The sequence below is a fragment of the Phyllostomus discolor genome, chromosome 2, assembly GCF_004126475.2.
Source record: "Phyllostomus discolor isolate MPI-MPIP mPhyDis1 chromosome 2, mPhyDis1.pri.v3, whole genome shotgun sequence".
NCBI lineage: Eukaryota > Metazoa > Chordata > Mammalia > Chiroptera > Phyllostomidae > Phyllostomus > Phyllostomus discolor.
Window position 1 is genome coordinate 104,429,527 of NC_040904.2, and position 23,986 is coordinate 104,453,512.

Below are 23,986 nucleotides of genomic sequence, written 5' to 3' on the forward strand. Positions count from 1 at the left end.
TGATCCACTACATTTGCTTCTTAACAGTCTCACGAGATCTACGGAAGAGCAAAACAAGTTACAAAGTATGTACAAGGTGTTACTATCGCTGTGGGTGCTTTCAAAGAAAGTCAAAATAGGACACTTGCATAAAATTCTGACAGGAGCAGGGGCGGGGGGGTTTGACAACAATATTTAAACATTTCTAAAAATAGAAACTCTTCAGAGATGACATCTAAACATCTTAATAAAAGTATCCAGAAAAATAAGAATGAATGACCTTGATAAGTAAATTTAGATAAATACTGTTTTGTCATCATGACTGTGTCCAAGTCAGAGAGCACATCTTGTCAGCCACGCTTTCACCAAAGACCCAAATAAAATGTATAAATTCTGAGTTTGTGTCATTGAAAGTCAATCAAATGAAAAACTTTATCAACAAATGAAAATGTTGTTATCAACAGTTTACTTTTCTCTTCTTCCCTTGCCCCAACATCCCGCCGCCCCCCAAAAAATGTTGTCATCAGACTTCTGGCCAAGATGGAGGTGTAGCATAGATACACCACCTGGCATAGATAGACACACTGTGCCTCCTCGCACAACCAAAAGAAGGACAACAATTTAAAAACAAAAAAACCAGAACTGACAGAAAATCAAATTGTATGGAGTCTGACAACCAAGGAGTTAAAGAAGACACACTCATTAGGATGGGTAGGAGAGGTGGAGACAGGCGCATCGGGAGGACTCATGGTAAGGTGGCAGCTGGTGGACCCAGCGCTGGACTGTGAAGCGGGGTGCACAAGGCTGTAGCTGGCCAGTAAGGCTACAGCAGCGGCTGGTAGAGTGAGTGGACCCACATTGACGAGCAGATAAAATAGGAGGAACAACTGAGGAGCAAGAGGGACCGCACAACCCAGAGCTCCAGTGCAGGGAAATAAAACCTCAAACCACTGATTGAAAACACCTGTGGGGGTTGCGGCTACAGAGGGAGAAACTCCCAGTCTCACAGGAGAGCACGCTGGAGAGACCCACGGGGTCCCAGAATGTGCACACGCTCACCCACCTGGGAATCAGAACCAGAAGGACCCAATGTGTCTATGGTAACAGGGGAAGTGACTGGAATCTAGCAGAGAGCAAAGCAAATGCCTCTGCCCCCTCTTGGACCCCTTCCCAACATACAGAGTCACAAAGCAGCAATGTGGGTTGCCCCTCCTATGTGAATACCTAAGGGCTCTGCCCCTCACTATGTAACAAGTGCGTCAAGACAAAAAAAAAATGGCCCAAATGAAAGAACAGATCAAAGCTCCAGAAATAATAAAACCAAGCAACAAAGAGATAGCAAACTTATCAGATGCACAGTTCAAAACACTGGTAATCAAGATGCTCACAGAATTGGTTGAATATGGTTGCAAATTAGACGGAAAAAAAAATGAAGGCTATACTAAGTGAAATAAAGGAAAATGTACAGGGAACCAACAGTGGTGGGAAGGAAACCAAAACTCAAATCAATGGTGTGGACCAGAAGAAAGAAAGAAACATTTAACCAGAAAAGAATGAAGAATCAAGAATTCAAAAAAATGAGGAGAGGCTTAGGAACTTTCACGACGTCTTTAAATATTCCAATATCTGAATCATACGGGTACTAGAAGGAGAAGAAGAAGAGCAAGAAGTTGAAAACTTATTTAAACAAGTAATGAAGGAGAACTTCCCCAATCTGGTGAAGGAAATAGACTTTCAGGAAGTCCAAGAAGCTCAGAGAGTCCCAGTGAAGTTGGACCCAAGGAGGAACACACCAAGGCACATCATAATTACATTAGCCAAGATTAAAATGAAGGAGAGAATCCTAGAAGCAGCAAGTGATAAGGAGACAGTTACCTACAAAGAAGTTACCATTAGACCCTCAACTGATTTCTCAAAAGAGACCTTATAGGCAAGAAGGGGATGGAAAGAAGTATTTGAAGTCATGAAAGGCAAGGTCCTACATCCAAGATTATTCTATCCAGCAAAGCTTTCATTTAGAATGGAAGGGCAGATAAAGTGCTTCTCAGATAGGGTCAAGTTAAAGGAGTTCATCAAACACCAAGCCCTTATTATATGAAATGTTAAAGGGATTTATCTAAGAAAAAGAAGATAAAAATATAAACAGGAAAATGACAGTACACTCACAATTACTAACAACCACACCTAAAACAAAAACAAAAGCAAACTAAGCAAACAACGAGAAAAGGAACAGAACCACAGAAATGGAGATCACATGGAGGGTTGTCAACAGGGAGGGGGAAGGGGAGAGAGGGGGAAAAAGTACAGAGAATAAGTAGCATAGATGGTAGGTAGAAAATAGACAGGGGGAGAGCAAGAATAGTGTGGGAAATATAGAAGCCAAAGAACTTACATGTACCAGCCATGAACTAAACAGGGAGAATGTGGGTGGGAAGGGGTGTGCAGGGTGAAAGGGAGGGAAGGGGGAAAATGGGACAACTGTAATAGCATAATCAATAAAACACATTAAAAAAAACTTTGTCATCCGCCAATCTAGACATCTGAAACCTTAATGAATTCAAGATTTGAAAGGCATGAAATGTTGGTCTTCCATTCAACTGGGTTCTTGAATAATAATAAGTAAAAGTAGCTGTCAAAATGGCCACTTTAAATATTGAAGAATCCTAAAGGTCTTCAGGCATTTGAGTTCGAGGAAGAAATATGGATATTTTTCCTGAAGATTATGGTGTGAAAGGATTTGTAAAACAAAGCATTACATCTAGACTCAACTGCTTCATGCTTCCCCTTTTACAGAATATAAAATAATTTCAGGGTGGGGAGCAGGGAAGAACCCATATTAAAGGAAGGCAAACTAATGAAGAGTAAAGAAACTGACTTATTCTAGACTAACCACGTTTTTTAAAGTGCAAAAATGACTTAAAACACACACTGACAAATGCAAAACATCAAACTGATAAATTGCTCTCAGAGCAATTTTTTTTTTAAATTAGGAAATTCTGTTATAATTAAATTTGGAAAGTCCTTTCTCAGCTCTTTTTCTGAAAGTGCATTCTATACTGTTCAAAAATGAAGAGAATACAAAATCCAGAAAATATAACTTTCTTTGTTTCACTGTAATATTCAGTGGTTTCCAAGTTTTACCTACTTCTCAAAAACCGGTCACCACTGAAGTAATATTACATTACTTGAAGCTTAACAATGTTGCTTCATTTGTTTAAATTTTAATACCTAAAAGTAAACAGTACATTTGCAATTAGCTGAATAAATTATAATTTTTCACATTAATTATAATTAACAAAACAGTGAACAAATTTCTAATTTTCTTCACAAAACAATAATATTCTTTCAACATGGGAGCTGAATACCCTGGTATTTTATAGTACTTACAGGATAAATTTAATACTCCTTAGCTGGGCATCAAGGCTTGACAATATAACTCTAAATCGAGCCTTCTGGTCTTATCTATTCATCCCTACTCTACCCACTCCTTTCTGCTCCACTCAGAATGATTATTTACATGTTGTCCATCTTGCCTATGTTCACCCCAAACTAGCTGGAATTTGCCCTTATTCCTACATCCATAAACTTCATTTCAGGTGGACATAACAAGTTACCCACACATCATAGGGCAGATCCAGAAGTGGTTCTGCTCTTACCTGAACAACATAAAAACCTCAATGTTTAAAACCAAATGTTTCTGTGAACTCAAAATTTTCTCGGTGCTTTTATACCCTTTCAATAGCATGCTGGTTAAAGGTCATGAACTTGGAAGACATGGACAATGTTATTAACCAGCTGTGCCCATCAGGGGGCAAATCACTTAATCAGTTTTCTTATCTGTAAATAATAATAATAATAATAATAATACCCTTCTCAAAGGACTGCTCTGAGGATAAAGGCAATTTATGTACTGTGTTTAATAAAGTGCTTGGCAGAGAATCGGTACTCAATAAATTCATTTGACAGTATTATTAGGTTTATGATAATGATGACTTCTTAGAAATTTCTAGCTTTTTATTTTAACTCAAAGACATTTATTTTGTTAAAATCAAGTAGGATGATCTGTTGAGAGTTAAGTGGTAAGTGTGGAACATGAAATCTGTACAAATTTTCCACAGTGAACTGCAGGGTAAAAGCCACAGGAAATAGCCCTGACTGGAAACCTACTTTTGCCCACACCTGTATACACTTTATTGAAAACTAGGCAACTCATATTATAAAGCCTCTGATTCTCCTTATTTCAGTTCTAAGGCATAATGTTAAGGCAGAGTTAACTTTCTGAATGACTTCTCCCCACCACAAAAAAAAAAAAAACGCCTCAGAAAACCTTTAAGTATGGTGCAGTGTTTTGCATGTACACACATTTATATGATTTCTCTTACCTTTACTGAGATGTTTTGTTATATGGTGTAAAAATTTTACATGTGTTTTATGTGCAATCAAATCTTTTAGTGTGAATTATCAGCAGTGTTGTAGATTTAAAAAAAAAAAAACTGGTTTCTAAAAGCTTTGTTAAAGCAGAGAATGGCAGTCACAGCAATCTGTACTTCCCTGCTTAATCTCTCTTGACAAGCTCTATCCATGCCAGCACTGTCTGGCTTCAGTGATTGCAAGGCCAGAAGCTCATAACACAGGCAACACTCTCACTAACACAAACAGGATTCAGTTCCTTTATCTTCCAAATGAGAGTTAAACCATAATTAGGTCTGTAACTTAATTTTCTTTTAATAAGGCTTCGCCATTATAGCTAATAAACTATAAATTAGGGCATTAAAATAGTAAGAGGAAAACCGTAATTTTTATTAATAACTGAACCATACTGAAGGAAATACTAAGTGTTGAGCTAACTTATTCAAGGGTGAATCAACATTCTCTCCCACTCCACCCCACTAGCCCAACCGGTTTAAAAAATAATAATGTACCCTGCCTGGTGTGGCTCAGTAGATTGAGCACCGTCCTTCAAATCAAAAGGTCGCCACTTCGATTCCCAGTCAGGGCACAAGCCTGGGTTGCAGGCCAGGTCCCCAGTAGGGGCACAGAGAGGCAACCACACACTGATGTTTCTCTCCATCTCTTTCTCCCTCCATTCCCTTCTCTCTAAAAACAAATAAAAACAATCTTTGAGAAAAAAAATAATAATGCTATTATTCAGCTATTTAACATGGTTGTGGGCAAAAGTCATAGTCAAGGGGAAAAGAAGATCTACATGTTTTCAGGTGTAAAAAATGCTTACTTAGGAGATATGTTTTCTAGTGTTTCTTACTCTATATTTATCTATAAAATTGTACACATTCAAGAAATATAGCCTTAAAAAATCCCTAATGTATATGCATAATTCTGAATGATTCGGTTTATTTTCAAAATCCCTTTTATTTGGGGGAGGATTTATAAAATCAATTTTAAAAAACTTCCCTATACACAGAAATGGTTTCATAACATTTTTACTAATGAAAATAAATTATGAAAACTGTCACAACTATTCAAGACAAGCATAATTTGTTACAAGAGTGAAATATCAGGAGGGGTAGTCTGTGACTTACTCTTCAGAGGAATTTAGAAAATTAAAATAGAGTCCCAGCAAAGATGGAGATGTAGGTACAAACCCTTCACTTCCTTGCACAACCAAAGGAGGATAACAACCAATCTAAAATCAGTAAGTAACCAGAAGTGTCAGAAAATCAAACTTCATGGAACTCCGACAACCATGGAATTAAAGGAACAGTCAAACAGAACAACCAGACTAGTAAGGCAGAGGACGAGAGAACCACGGTGAGGCGGCAGGCTGCGCAGGTGGGGCTGACTTAAGGGGAAACTGAGACTCAGAGCTGACTGTGGACTACAGTGGTTGCTGTGGTGGGAGAAACTCCCAGTTTCACATGACAGTTCGTTGAAAAGTGGGCTAGGGACTAGCAGGCAAGCTGCACTGTTCCCTCTCTGGCCCCTCCCCCACAGGCAGCTCCGCAGCACAGCAAGGAGAGTTGCCCTAGTAAATACCTAAGGCCCCACCCCCTTACAACTGATCAGGTGCCCTAAACAAAGAGATAGGGCCAAAATGAAAGAACAGAGAAAAACTTCAGAAAGAGAGCCAAGCAATGAGGAGATAGCCAACCTATCTGATGGAGAATTAAAAGCCCTGGTAATCAAAATGCTCACAGAACTGATTGGGCTTGGTTGAAAAATGAAAGATACCCAAAATGAAATAAAGCAAAATATCCAGGGAACCAACAGTAACAGGAAGAAAACCATGACTCAAATCAATGATATGAAACAAAAAAAAGGAATAAACATCTAACCAGAACAGAATGAAGTAACAAGAATTCAAAAAAAGTGAGAAGAGTCTTACAAACCTCTGGGACAGCCTGCAACGTTCCAATATCTGAATTATAGGGGTGCCAGAAGGAGAAAAACAACCACAAGAAATTTTAAACTTATTTGAACTAATAATGAAGGAAAACTTCCCCAATCTGGCAAAGGAAACAGACTTCCGGGAAGTCCAGGAAGCCCAGAGAGTCCCAAAGTAGTTGGACCCAAAGAGGAACACACCAAGGCACATCATCATTAAGTTACCCAACATTAAAGATAAGGAGAGAATCCTAAAAGAAGGAAAGGAGAGAGTTACCTACAAAGGAGTCCCCATAAGACTGTCAGCTGATTTCTCAAAAGAAACCTTGCAGGCAAGAAGGAGCTAGAAAAAAGTATTTGAAGTCATGAAAGGCAAGGACCTACATCCAAGACTGCTCTATCAAGCAAAGCTATGATTTAGAATGGGAGGGCAGATAACATGCTTCTCAGATAAGGTCAAGTTAAAGAGTTCACCATCACCAAACATTATTATATGAAATGTTAAAGGGACTTATCTAAGAAAAATAAGATCAAAACTATGAACAGTAAAATGACAACAAACTCACAACTATCAATAAATGAACCTAAAAAAGAAAGAAGAAAAACAACAAAAACAAAAACTATGCAAACAACTAGAACAGGAATAGAGAAATGGACATCACATGGAGGGTTTTCAGTGGGGAGGGGGGAGGGAGGAATGGGGGAAAAAGGTACACGGAAGAAGAGGCATAATTGGTAGGCATTAAATAGATGGGGAGAGGTCAAAAATAGTATAGGAAACAGAGAAATCAAAGAACTTATACGTACAACCTACGGACATGAACTAAGGGTGGGGGATGCTGGAGGGATGGGGGATGCAGAGTGGAGCGGGGGTAAAGGGGGAAAAATTGGGAAAACTGTAATAGCATAATCAATAAAATTACTTTAAAAAAGAAAATTCAAAGAAAATACTAAAAATTGTACTTAAGGTCTTTATTCCTCAAACCCACATTCCTTCTTCATGGCCGTAAGACTGGCATTTCCTTGCAGCAAAATGGTGACAAGGTGTTCCTCTAGAAGACAACACAACTCTAACATTTAGTCTATATATGCTTTTGAAAATGCAGAAGAAATGGCACCTTTGATAAAAGCACCTGATCACAAAGTAAATCTTTCAGTGATGATATTTAACCTTGGTGTGTACCTGAGCAGTAATTCTGACCCTAAACAAAATGATCGATTAGCATTATTACCTTCAACCTTTGCTTCAAGTACTCACCTTTTCTCCCATATCCCCAAACATACGATAAGCAAAAGATCTAGAATATATTCACAAAATATAAATCTCCCATAATTATCAAAAATAGCAATCCCAAGGATATTTGCATTTTCACAGTTTTCAATGCCTTAGGCTAAAAAAATAAAGCTTTAACCAGAATTTCAAGGATCAGCCTTGGGATGAAAAAGTATTCTCGCTTCAACTGGTATTTTGTAGGCTAGTCTACATTTAAGAAAGAGAATGAGGTGTTAAGTCTGTCCAGATTGAGTTTCAAATTTTTCTATTTGAAAACCAAATCAAAGTACATTTTCAGAATTTATTTATTTATTTTTAGAGAGAAGGGAGAGGAAGAGAAACATCTACGTGTGAGAGAGACACTGATCAGTTGCCTCTCACGTGCCCCCAACTGGGGACTGGGTCTGCAACCCAGGCATGTGTCCTGACCTGGAATCGAACCAGTGACCTTTCAGTTTGCAGGATGATTGCTCAGCCAACTAAGCCACACCAGTTAGAGCCATTCTTGGTTTTTAAAAGCCTCAGAGGATTTCTTTATTGGTGGCAAGAGCAGCAGGTAATGATTTTTAATCATGCTGCAAATGAAGGACAGAATGAACTTGGGGGTGGAAGACTAGAGGAGACAGTATAAGAAGATCTAAAAGGATGAGAGAGGCAAAGGAAAATAAAATTTGTAAGAACTAGTAGTTCTTCTTACCACACAACCTTTGAGGATCAGTTGATAGGTGACTCATTACCTTCTCGACAATTTAAAAGTAGATAAACACACAAAATCTTTTTAATTGCAATAACTATTTCAATGCATTTTTCTAAATGAAGAGCCTACAGAGAGAAAGCCTTGACATGGGCAAACTTGAGGGCACAACATCCCTCCAAAAATAAAAGCCATTTAAAACATTAAAGAACGAATAGTAAGAACAGAAAAATAAATAATAGAGAACATATTTGTGGTTCAAAATATATTTTATAGGTACCTTGATTGTAAGACAAAAATATCTTAGTGTTTTCAGAAAGAGTCTATAAGAAGAATCAAGAAAATGAAGTGAAGAAGGGAAATCCAAACTCCTTATACCGGCAGTTCCACATGTACGGTGATGAGGGGAGGGCACAGGACCAATGGGGTAAAGCTGAGTCTCGTCAAAAGAAACTTCTCCCTGTGAAGGAGCCATAATGACTGGTGTGCCCTGGTTCCTCTCAACTCCTTATCTTCTAAATGTATGAGGTTTGGTTATTTATTTATTTGTTTGTTTATTTTTAGAGAGGGAAGGGAGGAAGAAAGAGAGAGAGAAACATCAGTGTGCGGTTGCTAGGGGCCATGGCCTGCAACCCAGGCATGTGCCCTGACTGGGAATCGAATCTACGATGCTTTGGTTCGCAGCCCGTGCTCAATCCACTGAGCTACACCAGCCAGGGCTTAAATGTATGAGGTTTAACATGAGAACTTCAGCCTTTGCTTCAGCCCCTTTCAGATGTTATCAAACCCATTGAAAGACTTGGTAGCAGAGCAAGTAAACCTCAAAAAGGCCCAAAGATATTATTCTGCTTCTAGACCCATTGTTAGTTATCTCACATGTGTACTCTGGAGTCACAGAGACTTGAGCTGGAACCTTGGCTCCATCATATGTTAGATCATATAAATTTAGGAAAGTGTCTTAACTTCTAAAAAATGGGAATAGTAATGGCTCTTCTCTTTCAAGATTAATGTGAGCAGTAAATGAGTTATTTAACGAAACATTTAGCACAACATCTGGTTTTCAAGATTCTCCAGTGCCTAGCAGAGTTGTTTTCCCCAACAGTGAGATTACAAGATTGTGACCAGCACCTTAAAAAAGAATTTGCCAGAACAAAATAGAAAACAGCAAAGTGCATGCAATAAGGGTAAGCATTGTTTCAAAAATATTTTTCAGACACACATGCGCACACACACACTCTTCACTGGGCCTGCTACAGTTTTTGTGTGTTGCCTTCCCTGTGTAACCTTCAACAAACAGCACATCTGGCTCTTCCCCAGCGCACCACAGCATTTTGTATAAAACTCGACAACACTTACTACATTGTGCTTGTTTGTATGTGTATCTCTACCATGAGAACGTAAGTTCCAAGGAAGCTGCTTTACCTCAGTATTTCTGGTGCCTAAAAAATACTGTTCTGTTGAATGAATGAGTAAATCATCGAAATCTAACAAGTGTTAAAAACATACAAAAATAGTTAACCACTTTCATTTATCATTATCTGATCAGTTTTATTATTATATAGAAATTTAAATTTAGCTATAAGTCACAATAAAATTGAAACAGTTGTTCTTTTTCCCAAAATGCCTAGTGTATTCCCTTCCATCTGGAAGTGATGAATAAATGTTTACATAAGAAACTGAAATGGGAGTGTGCATAATAGTAATCTTTGAAAAGTAGAACATCAAAGCACATAGATATGCTGCACAGTTGAAGTTTTATTTAAAGAGACAGACCACAGTCACGCTTCCTCAGAGGCCAAGAAAGGTAAGGGAAGTTATTAGGCAGAAAAGGTTGCTTCTTCTACATGGCAAACTATCCAAGGACCCCCTTGCATGGGCACTGCAGGCACCATGAGAACACGTCTCAGTAATACCACCACGCAAGCACTTGTTTAAGTACTTAATATAAAGAAATATGAAGAACTTTCATACTTTTCATATTCACACATCATCATCATCATTCTCAATTCTATTTAAATGTAAGAATCAAAGTTATACAAATTCACCACCTGTACTTTTATAATATCACAAAAAGCAAAACACGGAAAATAAATTCTAAAGAAACACCTCTGCCATTTTTAGAGACTTCAAAAACCAAAAGCTAACAGTCTATGAATGAAGATTACATACAAAACTAGTCAAAAGTAATAAATGTTTGCTCTAAAATGGACTCCTTTACAGTAATCTTCCAAAATATTTGGTTTTAAATCATTAACAACTTAAAAACTCAGTTTCCAACTTACTGGGATTACAACTTTCTTGTTACAGCAAACTAAATACACGAAATATTAAGCAAAAAAGCGGTATGGCTATGTCAGGGCTCAGACATTTTGCTCCCATCCCCCAAACTAATTAATGTAAATGGTAATTTTTACCTAAACTTATTAAACCTCTAAGGAAACACCTATTTCACAAAAACTTCCTTTTGTCACTTTAAGTATATTTTAAGTTATTATAAAACCTTATTTCAAGGTAATTTATTGGGCTTGGACATTAAAGACAAGTCTTAACAGTTAACATTGGCTTACTGCAAGAAGAAAAACGATGATACCCTTTAGAAACAAAACTAATAAAAGTGGCAACAAGCTGTTTCTCATTAAAACTCTTCCTATGTGTGGAATGCAGTTGAATGACCCTAGTAAGGTGGTAACACTCACCAGTATGAATCTTCTCATGTCTCTGTAGCAGGTACTTCTGTATGAAACGCATGTCACATTGACTACATTGAAATGGTTTTTCGCCTTAAAATAATTTCATATCCACAAATTAGTTACTGGATTAAACACAGTTTATAGTTACTATTTTTGAAGAAAGATAAATCTTAGAAGCCCAAATTCTGGAAAATTCCAAATTATCCATACAAATGTTATAATTGTTCATTAACAGAATTTTATTTCCTCTCAATTTTTCCCCAAAACTCTTTTAAAATTCACATCCTCACAGTCACACAAAAGCTAGACTAAATCTGACCTCTATCTAGCCTTTAAGGGATTAAAAAAAAGATGTAAAACAACTTAAACCAGAATTTTAAAATGATGAGGCTAGAAGAGACTCTGTAGGTTACGCAAGTGTGTCTTCAAAGTCTTGCCTTCCCTTTAACCTGGAGGAAGACCCACTCACGTTGTCCTCTGTGGCTAACCATCGCTTCATGCCCATTTACCTGTTTTCTCCAGAACCTTCAGAACTTTCTAAACATTCTTTAAAAAAAAATCCTGTATCTTCAAACGTTCCCACTCTGCTGGGAGCTTTTCCTTTTAAGGAACGTGTTCTTTGGTCTGCTCTATGCAAAGAAACTTTCCAGAAATCCTTAAACACTCCTCCATCACTTTCTTACCTTTACACCACACCTTCTTAAAAGAGAAGTCTATCCTATGTCTCAAACTCTTTACTACCCACTTGTGCTTTAACCCTTACACTCTGTTTTCTTAAAAAGCTACTCGTTGTCTATCTCCTTGCTACTTATTTTAATTTTTTTTCTCAGTTTTCTGCCCTCTCAGAATGTTATGCCATTGTTGATCATATGCTCCTTGGTATTCTCTCTTCTTTTGGCTTCTGGGACAACTGTACTTTCTTAGTTCATCAAATCTACCTTATTATTGCCTTCCCCACTGCTGCCCTAATTCAATCTACGGGTCTACTCTGTTTCCCCAGAGATCTGTGATCAGTCTTTTAGTTCTGCTCTCTACAACTTCATGCTCTTAATTATCATTTTTTATATCTGATCCCCAAATTCATATTTCAAGCTCCATCTGGATATCATGCATAGAAAAATAAATGCTGACAGGCTTTCAATAATACATTCTTTAACTGTTTCTCTAGCTAAAAAGAACACATTAAGCCAACTAAGTGTCCAATTAAGATTAATTAATTTTACACATCCATACTAATTGTTTTCTTATTTGAAGTTTTTCCTGATTTCCTTCTGACATTCTGGCTTTATGAAATCTCTGATTTGAAATGCCAGGTTAGCTATGGTCTTAGGAATGAATGACATTTACACAAAGGTGAAAATAACAAAGATATTTTAATGGACATAAGCCCATTTTAAATCAAGAAAATACCTGTATGAATGAAGACATGTCTCTGTAAGTGATAGTTCGTTCTAAAGGCAGCATTGCAGTGCTCACAAACATGAGATTTAGGGGTTTTCAAACCAAGTGATCCATCCTCATTTATTGTAAGAATCTAGTTTAAAAAAAGGTAAAAACAAAAGAAAGAAGTTTTAAAAATGTAACACTAATTTATAAAAAAGATAATGTCTTTCAATGCAAACAATGTTCACCAGAGACTATGAAATATTCTTTCCTAAATAATTTTGAAAAGGCTGTTAGAATAACATTATTGTTAATTGTAAAGAACAGTGTGATCCAGAATGGGTCAGATCACTAATAAAACCGTGGAAGCTGGTTTAGTACTCTGCCCCTCCTCTCTAAAGCTGCTGTCTGATAGAGTCCCTGCGTGTTCTGTTAGGGGGAGTATAGCTTTATTTTCAATTTCAAATTCTTACATATGCAGAACAAAAGCCTTATGTTTTAGACATAGCGTAAATATCAATCAGTATAGGACTGGTTAAATAAATCATAGAAAATTAATACATTTTAATATCATGTGGTTATAAATTAAAATGAGAAAGCACTCTATATACTTATATGGAAAGAGGCCCAGAATTTATTAAGTAAAAAAAGCAAAGTTCAGAATCCAGTATATAATTTTTCTAATTTTTGTATACAAGAGAGTTCCTATGGGGGTGTGTGTGTGTGTGTGTGTGTGTGTGTAAACTACTTTAAAGGATGTATACAAAATGTACGTAACCTCAGTTGTGATGGCTGGGGAACTTGGCAGACAGGAGATAAGGTGAGAAAGAGACTTTATATTGAACATACAACACTTTTCTAAACCACACAAATGCTTGCCTATTACATTTCCTTCCTCCTACCTTCCTTCCTCCCTCCCTCCCTTCCTTCCACTGACCAGAAAACAAAGTTTTCAAGTCATCCTAGGATAGAATTGAGAGTCTGGTTTGGACAAGTCCAGAATCTCTAAGGTTACTCTTGGACTACTAAACTATTATTAAGAATATTCCTAAAAATATTTGAATAAATAAATTTGAGTGGGTTAAGGGAAAGAAAAGTGACAGAGTGGTCAGCCTTATCTTCTTGGGCTTCTCAGGCTGAGAACACGGGGGGCCTGACCTAGCCAGCGCCAGAGAGCAGCCACACTGAGGCTGCATGTACTCCCACTCATCAGCCGTTTGTTCAACGGGCAACATTAAACATTAAACTGCCTTCTTCACCAGACAAGAGACAGTGAAAATAATCAATGATCCCTTTTTTCATTACTGAGACAAGAAAGATGGCAGAGTACAACAATTTGAAGATAAGCATATAAAACTAGGAGACAAGATCAGGGGGAGCATGGCAAGTGAGAGGCAAATAATATTGGAGGTGGGGGCCTGTGGAGTGGAGCTAAGGAACTGTGTCCCACACAGGGTAGAGCAATCTGGGAAACATCTTGAAAAATACAAAAGCCCTTGGAAATTGATTAGGGTATGTGAATACAAAGTGTAACTCCTTTTCTACCCTAGAAAAGAGGAATAGGTAAGAAAAAGAAGGCTTTAATTTTTTTAAATTTTTTTAAACTTTAAATTTAGGAAGACAATTCACCTATACTATATATAAATCAATGCTAATTACTATGCAAATTAACATGGCTTTTGGGTTAGGGGCAAACTGCCAAAGTGGTCAACAATGCTTCAAAGTCTGTGCACCAAAGTCAGAGGGAAACATTTGGCAGGCGAACGGAAGTGAGTGCCACAGCTTCCTAAAGAGAGTCAGTCAATGAGAATGAAAAGTTTCATTTCTGGCCAGTTTAAAATTTTTTCAACGTTTCCTAGTCACATAATAATATGCAAGAAAACACTGCAAAAATAAATAAAAACCCCACAAAAATGTTTTAAAATGATTCAAAATATTTCTAACATAAAAAGATAGCAAAAAGGTATTAAACATTTTATATAAAACAGAACTACAAACAATACAGTACTAGGTATTTTCACATATGTTGGTAAATAAGAGCTATGTGCCAAAAAACATGGCAGCTCAATAGCTTTCTGTGGCATAGCAACTGCAAGGGAAGGCTCCGTGAGAAACAAATCTGGCCCAAGTTATTTAATGTGAAACGGATGTAATCTTGACAGCACAAAGCCCTTTTATGAACAGTTAAGGGGGTCTAGGTCATTGTTTTCTGTCACTAGAAGTAATGCTGCCTTTCACTGTGGATTCAAGCCTTAATTCCAGGTGGATTTTATGGATGAAACAGCTAACACTGGCTTGTGAATAGCAGACTAAAAAAATTATCATATTTATAAAGTTCAAAGACAGAAAAATCAAATTCTTAGGCATTTATATTTAATTTTCACTTTTTCTTTTCTTTTTAGGCTAGAGCAACAAACATCTTTGTATAAAGAACACAAAGTAAAATTCATCTCACCTCAGAAGACCACCGGTGGCCCTTCCAGCCTGTAATCTGTTTGAGATGTAACTGCCTGACTGTCGTGTCTCACCTGCCACTATAAACCCAGTGTCCAAAAACAGTGTCTGGAACATAATAGGATGCTGCACATGTCTGCTGATGGGGCCACCTGCTATGCATGCCAAACATTCTCAGAAGCTTAACACTTTATTCTTTTTAAAACTTTTTATAAGAAGTAATATGTTTTTTAATTTTTCAAAGTCACTAAATAGTGCCACAGAGAGGTCAGTATGCAAAGAACTAAGTCCCTCAGTGGAACAGAAATGGCAAATCAATGCAGGCAAAACTTCTTTCCTTGGTATAGATAGAGTTGGCTGCTTTTTTCTTATTCACACCCCCTTTTCCAAGATCTTTTAGTAGAAGTGATCTACCGGTTAAGTGTGTTTGTCTTAGAGATTAGCTGTCTTACTTGCTACTAGTATCATAAAATAGTTCTGCTTCTCTTTTTCCCTTCAATATATGAACAACATTACTACTGCAGAATTTGAAATTTCAAAGTTTAAATTCTGAGGTGCCCCCTATATCTCCACATGATTTACCTTGCCTCCTATCACTGATACTTTTGAAGATATATTGTATATTATAAAGACTGAGCAATCAGGCTTCATCAAGAGTGGAGAAATTAGTAATAGTCTAATACTCAACATACTTGATTTTTTCTTAATAGTTTTAATAAATTTAAGACAGAATTTTTCAGTAAAAAAATTCAGTACCAGATGGAACTCAACTAATCTGCTCTTTTTAGCTCATGATCCGTTAGTAGGTACGTTTTCGTTCTGAGCCAATGTATTCTCACCTAGCTGTCTATATATATATATAGTGATGGTTATGTTAAGTAATATACCAACTTTGCCTTCGCCATTGTGGGTCACTTGGTTGCAGCATCATCCTGTAAACCAAAAGGTCGTGGGTTTGATGCCTGTTAAGGGCAGGTGCCTAGGCTGTAGGTTAGGTCCCCAGTCTGGGTGCACAGGACAGGCAGCCAGTCAATGTTTCTCTCTCACACTGATGTTTCTCTCCCTCTCTCTTTCTCTCTTTCCCTCCCTTCTCCTCTCTCTAAAATCAATAAGCATGTCCTCTGGTAAGGAATAATAATAACACCAACAACAAAAATAAACAACCAACTTTAGTCAGGCAAAGAACTAAGCTCTGCCTATTCAATCCAGAGATTTTTTTTAGTCCTCAAGGGTCACAGCCATTGAATAACTGAAACGTGACACCCCTCAGTGAGAAAGTTTTGCTCTCTTAGAAGGCAGAGGAGGGTTCGAATCCAATCCGAAATGGAAGAACAGTGCAACCCTGAAGTCATACAACAAAATAACGAAGTCATCCAGGGCAATAACCACTTCATTCTGACCGTTCTGGCTGATTCTAAGACCCCATACTCACATTGCCACTTTCTTTCCTTCTTCAGGATTTTTGTTGTCTCTCAATATCAAATTTTACATATTGCCAAATTTTGTCTTTGAATGGCAAACTTTTGATAGTGGGAGAACACAAAATACACACATCATAAGCATGGTACAATAACAGATGTTCAGTATAATGACCCTTTTACAAAAAGGCTATTTCTCTCATGTTTTTTAAATAACAGGAAAACAAGTATAGGGTAATTTTTAAAGAAAGATTAACATCAAAATATTTTTAAATTATAGTTCAGTTCTGTGGAAAAACTATTTACTCAGATTCTACAATTCCATGGGAAAATGGATAAGTAAAATACTAATGCCTCGTTTTACTAATTTCCTTCTTCATTTTTCTCATAACTATTATTCCTTATTTCCATTCCTCAGTCTTGAAACAGTACTTCATCTTCAAAGCCACTTCTTCCACAATCACATCAGCATATAGGACAAAGTATGACACATGCCTAGTGTATCTACCTCTGCTGCTTTTAACTCAATTTCCTCATTTCGTATCATTCAATTTTAAATCTTTGTGGTATCAAAATCACAAAACTCTTCTGGGAACCAATAGTATATAATAAATTGTCAGGAAAGAATTCTCTAAATAGTTTAAAATCGATTTGACTTGTGGAATATGTTCTTCCTGAGTCCAGAATAACTTTGGATAATCAATTCCTGTTCACAGCACCTACAGTGTCATAACAAACCAACCCAATTCCTTTACTCAGAAAGAGATCCTGGCATACGATAGACACAAAAATTATTTGCTGACAGAATGAAAAAGGAGATACTTTTCAAAATAAGGAGAAGTAATCAAAAAGTACCCTGTACTCTATTTCATTAAATTACTAGGGAATTTGAAAGATGTGTAAAATGTATACAATGTTGAAGTAAGACAATATTGTTGTATTTTACTGAAAAGGGTCCTTGGAGTCCATCAATATTAACTCAACAACCCTCATATAATCTTCTGTGGTGGAAAATGTTATCTCCCAATCACCTAATAAGTCAACAGCAAAGTCAGGTAATAAGACTTCATTTCTACAAAACCTTCTAGTATTAAGACTTGAAATTCTCAAGCTTAAACATAAATCATAATCACCTTGAATTCTTTAGTGTATAATGGGAAATTCTCTGAATAAGAATCTCTAGTGATGGGGCCTGGGTATTCATAATTGGAGAAGCTCTGTAGGTGACTTCTAATGCAGAGCCAGGATGGAGAACCACTGACACGAATGCACTGGGCCAGAATTAAGTCCACTGAGACTTTTCATACATTTCTAATAACTTTAGTACTCTGTAGTCCTAATCCACAACAAAACAAAAACAGATTCAAAGGGGCAACAGAATATACTGTTAAGTGGCCACATAGGTATAGCAATGTAAAATTGAGTATCGCGTCATTAAGGAATGAGCCAGCTAAACTATTACAAGCAGTCAAGAAATAAAACCTAGCAGTCACCTTTCAGAGAAAGGGGAAAAAAGCCCTAGTATCTCAGTCCTCCAGAGGGCTTCATTACAATACGTACAACTTTTTTAAAAAATGTTTCCAACATCAACCCTAAGACATTAAAAGCTGAACCATGTTCAAATGCACTATATTTAAAAAGAAAAAAAACACATTAAAAATTTCCACCAAAGTGATTAAAATACAATTTGACATTTAAAAGTGACATGCTTTTATTATGTAAACCATTTACTTTCATAAAACAGCTTACTCCATGATAGTATCAAATAACTTGACCTGGGTCACATTCCCTAGCTTGATGAGCCTCTTCTTCTACAGACATGATGCCAAATGTATTTTGGCAACTTTCAAATATCAAATCTACTTTAAGATAACTAGGCTCTGCCATGACAAAGGCTCAGAAAGCAATTATTGATTAAAACCCTTAGCAGCTGAAGATGATCTAACAACACAGAACTTCAAATCACAAAGCTTATCCGGAAGGGAGCCACATTTGTATGGATATTATAAGCTCTGATATTTTTACTTAAAGTCTATCACATCACTTTAGTTATATTTCCTGTACAGATCCCCAATGTAATGCAACACAATGGTGACAACATACTAAAAATTGTCACAATGGAAGTATTCAAGATTTGGGAAAGAGGCTGGGGGAGAGTGGAGTCCTCTAAGCACAATAAATTAAAATTCTTGATAAATTTTAAGTGGGCTTTAAGGAATTTAAAACAAGCAATGCACTGATTTATAGATATGAAATAAGCTTTTCCTGCTCTTCATACAAAAGGGCAGAAGGAGTATAATGAAAAATCAGAAGTACAAATTTTTAAGCACAAGCCTGAGAAAACACAGAATAACTCACTGATTATACCTCACAGTTCTAAAACTCCAGACACCAATCATCTGGAGACTGCAGACCTATGTTAAACACAGTCTGCAACCACTCTCTGTCCCATTTACATGCAACATGTCAAAACAATTTTAAAATAATTTTTGTGATTCTCACATCCTGTCTGCCATACAGTATTTCTGGTCATTTCGCCGTCCTAAGAATCCCCTGAAAAGGCTGTCCCAAAGTATTTTCTTATTTAAAACATACTTTGACTAGGCCAAATCTTTCATCTAGCAACTATAGAGATACATAAATACTTTAATACCTTTAGAAATATAATTCATTATAAATGAATTTAACTATCTCAAATAGAAAGCAAAATAGCTTAAACTCTATAAAAATCTGATCTCTATACTTACAAACACCTAAAACATACTATCAAATAAGACTCTACTAAAAGATAACAGTAGGAGTTTTAGTCAGTATTTCAGAATACATTACAGTGAAGAACAGCACCATAAAAACATGACAATAAAATATCAAAGAAAATATAGACCTTGCATATATTTGTTGTTTTTAGACTTGAAATAAATTTCTCACAGATCAGCAGTGAACCCAAGGTAGCATAATCACTATCATAAACCATTTTAGAAATTAATTTTTTCCTCCAAACCTGGTGTGGTTCTTTAATGAAGAACCTGACTTATTTGTTAATGAAAACAAACAAACAAACAAAAAGTATCACATAAATTGCTCAGAAAAGCATTAACTCCTAGAAAAGAGGAAGGAGGGATTTCAGAAAACGTGAAATACAAAATGCCAATAATTACTTAAAAAAAATTTAGTATAGCTAGTAACTAAAGAAATTAAAATTTAAACTATACTGAGACACCCATCTTAAGCTCCAAAAAAGCAAAGTCCCTTCTCCGGGTTGATGAGAGTGTGGATGGACACTGCTAAGGTCACTGAAGTCAGCAACTGGTATAATTTTTCTGGAATAAGTAACATTATCAAGAAGCCTTTTTCAAAAGGTCATGTCCTTTGATTCAGTAGTGTACAAATATTTTAAGTGCAGTGTGATTTAAAATGAAGGCAAAGAGAATACAACTTTCCAACAATAAAGCAATCACTGAATATGCGATATATCTCAAGAATATTATGCAGCTAGTATCTTTATAAAAACCACTAACAACTTCACATGTAAAAATAGCTTACACACATTTTGACTGTTAAATATCTGGAAGTCCTCTTTATCTACAAATGTGAGGACAGTAAGGGAATGTGGAAGAAAATTAAGGTAGTTATCTCTAGGTAACATGACTATGGGCTATTTTAGCCTCTATACTTTTCAATCTTTTCTGTAACAGACACATTTGTGTATGCCAAGAGCAGTGTATGTTGGTAAATATTTAACAACAGGTTAAGGAGATTGGGAAGGGTTTACTGATTTACACAGTGTAAACAGTCTCACCATGGCTACTTTTAAGCTACCAAAAGTTTTAGCACTGACTTGCAAAATTCCTGCAATCTTAGCAGTCGGCTCTGGGGAGGCAGTACCAGCTGGCTCCAACACACCACTGTGTCCAAAAGTATACAAAATATATTAATAATGATAATTATAATTTAAATCATAAATGCAAAAACAATTAGCCATCAAAATAAAAGGTTGTATGATCTTTTTTAACACATTGTTTGCGAGTAGTTTTTATGGCGCGCTCTACTACCAGTCAACGTAAAACGTATAAATACGTTTCCCGCATACAATGTGTTAAAAAAGCCTTCTTCTTTATATGAGGGAAGAAAACAAGAACTGAGATTCCGTAGGAATGCCAAATAGTCAACTATTACTGTACTGAAGGAGGGGGAAAAAGCAGGCAATTCCTAATAATGTTTACTGGGTCACTAGCTTACTTATTTATCCATTCAGTTGCCCCAAAAGTACTTATTGATTATCTACTGTATTATGCCTACTATTCCAGGATCTTGGGTTATAGCTGTGAATAAAATAGGTCCCTGCCTTTGTGGGACTTGCATTCTATTCTAATACAGATATGCCACAATTTTTTCCTGATGAATAATTGGTACCGAATTTTCCTAAGACCATAATATTAAAATAAGTAAAATTAATATGAATGAAAAGCAAGGCACTCACTGCATACCATCTGCCACTTTTTAAAGAAAAGAGAGACACGGGGAAAGAAAAGTTTGTTTTTAGAAAAAGGACACAGTGAAAAAGAAGTGAAAAAATGAAAAGCAGTGGCCCCCCACCTCCATGCAGGCATGCATCCCTTCCTCCTGATGAAGCTGATGCAACATTCCAAATTTACTAAGCCATGTGATGCATTCTACATCTCCTTTATTGTCCAGTCAGGTGCCTGCCCATAAGATTAACCAACAGTTTGGGATTAATAAATTAGGGACCACCCCCTTAATATTATTCTCTTACTTTTGCAGGAGAACGTTGTTTCCGTTTCTTCTTTTTCTGTAAATCTACTGGTTCTCTGATTTGTTTTTTGTCTCTCATCAGTTGCTCAGATACATCAGTAAAAGTGATTTCCTGCTTTACACTTATCTGTTAAAGAAAAAAAACATTTTAGAAAAAGTCCATGGTGACAAACAGCTATTGCGTGTTTAATCCTTTGCTTCTTTGCTAACCCTACAGCATGTGGCTCCCACAATAATCTATGTGTGGTACAAGTAAACAGTGCACTGAAGAATTCATTAATAGGCAACTGAAAAATAAGAATCAAGAGTACACAAAGTGGGGAATAAAACACGATTTTACAAACATTTACCTGGTAAAAAAGAAGTCCTAGAAAAGATGATTATAAGACCTACCAGGATAAAGCAGAAGTCAAGACAGTAACATAATTTCACTCCCACATTTAAGGAAATTGATGCTGAAAAGTTAAAAGCACTCGCACAAAAAAAGGTTAAATTCCAAAAATCAATAAAATATTGGGAGAAAGAGGGAGTTATTAGATTTTACAAGAGACTTCCTCCCAATTTACAAAATATCAGAAAAACACAAAATTCTAAAAGGTAATCACATCAAAAGAAAGGTAAGACAAACAATAAAAATGTAATTATCTCGAAGTACCACACTTTTGACAATATTTGGGCCAGTATTTTCCTGCTTCTACAACAAACCATCACCAAATATGTTTACGGAATTGCATGTGGTTTTAGGCTGGCTACTATATATAAGACATGATGCTAACTACACAATAACTATAGAAATACTACAAAAACTTAAGATGTCAACAATATTACCTATCTTCAGGTCTCAGTTCTCACAGATAATGAAGAGTTGTTTGTCCTAAAAAAAATACACCAGGGTTCTAAGGTCACTAATGGTAGTATAAACTCTCATCAGGAATCGATGGTGCTCAGTCATCTATCCGTGTATCACTGCTACATTTTCAAACTATCTTTGAAATAAAAACACAAGAATCTTAAAACCAAGAAACTTTCAACTCAACAAGCTAGGAAAACATGAAAAATACTTGGCCCTCGCACCATATGAGGACACAGCAAAGAGCCTACAGCCTGGAAGAGGGCCCTTACCCTACCACACTGGCACGGTGATCTCGGACTTCTAGCCTCGAGAACTGAGAAATAAATTTATATTGTTCATAAGATTTTTTTTAAATCCTTGTTAAAAATCCAGGAAGTAAAATGTGCTAATGACTACATTTTTAAGAAATATACTAAAACAGATGCAAAACATTATAAACATCTTACAGATTCATAGTGTAAAACTGGAAGACATAGCTTTGTGGGAGGGGTTCATGGAAAAAAATGCAACATAAGCCAGGGGTTTCATTCAAATGAACAGAATAAGGAGCTGAAAGCTTTCATAAATTCCTGGAATGTAGGCAGTATGAGAATCGCAAATTAAGAAGAACCTTGGCACAAAAATGTGACTTAAATGATTATGCAGCTAATAATTCCATCGGTTATAGAATAATACTAGTGACCATTTGTGGCTTCTTTTGGTATCATTATTTGGAGCATAGAGACATGTTACCATCTGGAGTGGCAGAAACTAAGAGTGACACACTTGCGCTGGGTATGAGACAAGGAGAAACGACAACAGAACATCTAGGCATCTGTTGAATGGCTCTGTACTGTTTCACTTTGGCACTTAAGTAGTTCCAATATTTCTGTCAGCTAATAGACTGCAAAGAAACAATAAAATGTAGCACGTAGCAATAAGAAATGGGAACTCTTTTTAGTAAAAGTGTCAAGTGGAGTGTAAGACAAATGCTCAAATAAGTTCTGCAATTAGCAGTTATTCACAAATCAAAAAAGAGCCTTTATATACACTGAAAAAGATAAATACATGTATCTGAAACTTTTAGTTATTTTCATGTATACAGAAAGTGATCATATTGCTATTTGCATTTTCAAAAAGAAGTAACATTTTTAACATTGTAAAAACACAGACCCAAACCTAAAAATATCAATGGATCAAACTATTAGGCACACAGCAAGTTACATTTTTAGAATGCTCCAATAGGCTTATCACTCATAAATGGAATAAAGTAATCTCCTCTATATATAACAAAGCATAACCAACCACACACTAAAGCATACGGTCCAGCCTCAAATGCTTAGAAAAGATGTTAGTAAATCCCAAACCATAAAGCGATAGGTGCAATAATAAGACAGCTAAAAAAATGAGTTGTAAAAAGTCTGGGGAAACTTAAGCCTTCTTTGGCCCAAGGAAAGCTACATATAATCTATAAAAACGTGAAAAAATAAGTGTAACAAAAAAGACAATAATTCATCCCTAAGCTAACCTACTCTTTCATTGAGAACTGTCTTTAAAAGAAATCAAGTTATCAGTGTTACTTTTCACCTAAATAAACTGAATAATTAATAATTGATGTTGTGTAGAAAGGGGAACCCTACTACCCTGTTGGTGGGAATGCAGACTGGTGCAGCACTGTGGGAAACATATGGAAGGTCCCCCCCAAATTAAAAATAAACCTGCCTTATGACTCAGCAGTTCCAGTATATATCTGCAAATTTCTGAGTGTATATCCAAGAAACCAATACATTAATTTGAAAAGATATGCACCCCTATGTTCACTGCAGTTGTTTACAACAGCCAAGATGTGGAAGTGACTGAGTGGATTAATAAAGCAGTGGAACATATATACAATGGAATATTACTCGGCCATAAAAGAATAAAACCTTACCATTTATGACAGCATGGAAGGACCTAGAGACTTACGCAAAGGGAAATAACTCAAACAAAGACAAAAAGCATATGATTTATATGTGGAATCAAAAGAACAAAATAAAGGAACAAAAAAAACAGAAACAGATTCACAGAGATCAGACCGATGGTTGCCAGAGGGGAGGAGAATTGGGGGGCTGGGTAAAAAGGTAAAGGAACTAAGAAGATTGGGAGTTA

At 36.4% G+C, this 23,986-nt stretch overlaps 1 protein-coding gene across 10 annotated transcripts in view; it reads right to left on the minus strand.

The window, feature by feature from the left end:
• ZNF148 (zinc finger protein 148) overlaps positions 1-23,986 on the minus strand; it is a 129,221-nt gene that overhangs the window by 19,313 nt on the left and 85,922 nt on the right. For all 10 annotated transcript variants that reach the window (XM_028505210.2, XM_028505209.2, XM_028505212.2 and 7 more), the window contains 3 exons: positions 21,008-21,133; positions 12,389-12,512; positions 10,985-11,068 (listed from right to left, as the gene is read on the minus strand). In XM_028505210.2, the coding sequence (XP_028361011.1) occupies positions 10,985-11,068; positions 12,389-12,512; positions 21,008-21,133 (334 nt within the window). The remainder of the gene's footprint in view (positions 1-10,984; positions 11,069-12,388; positions 12,513-21,007; positions 21,134-23,986) is intronic.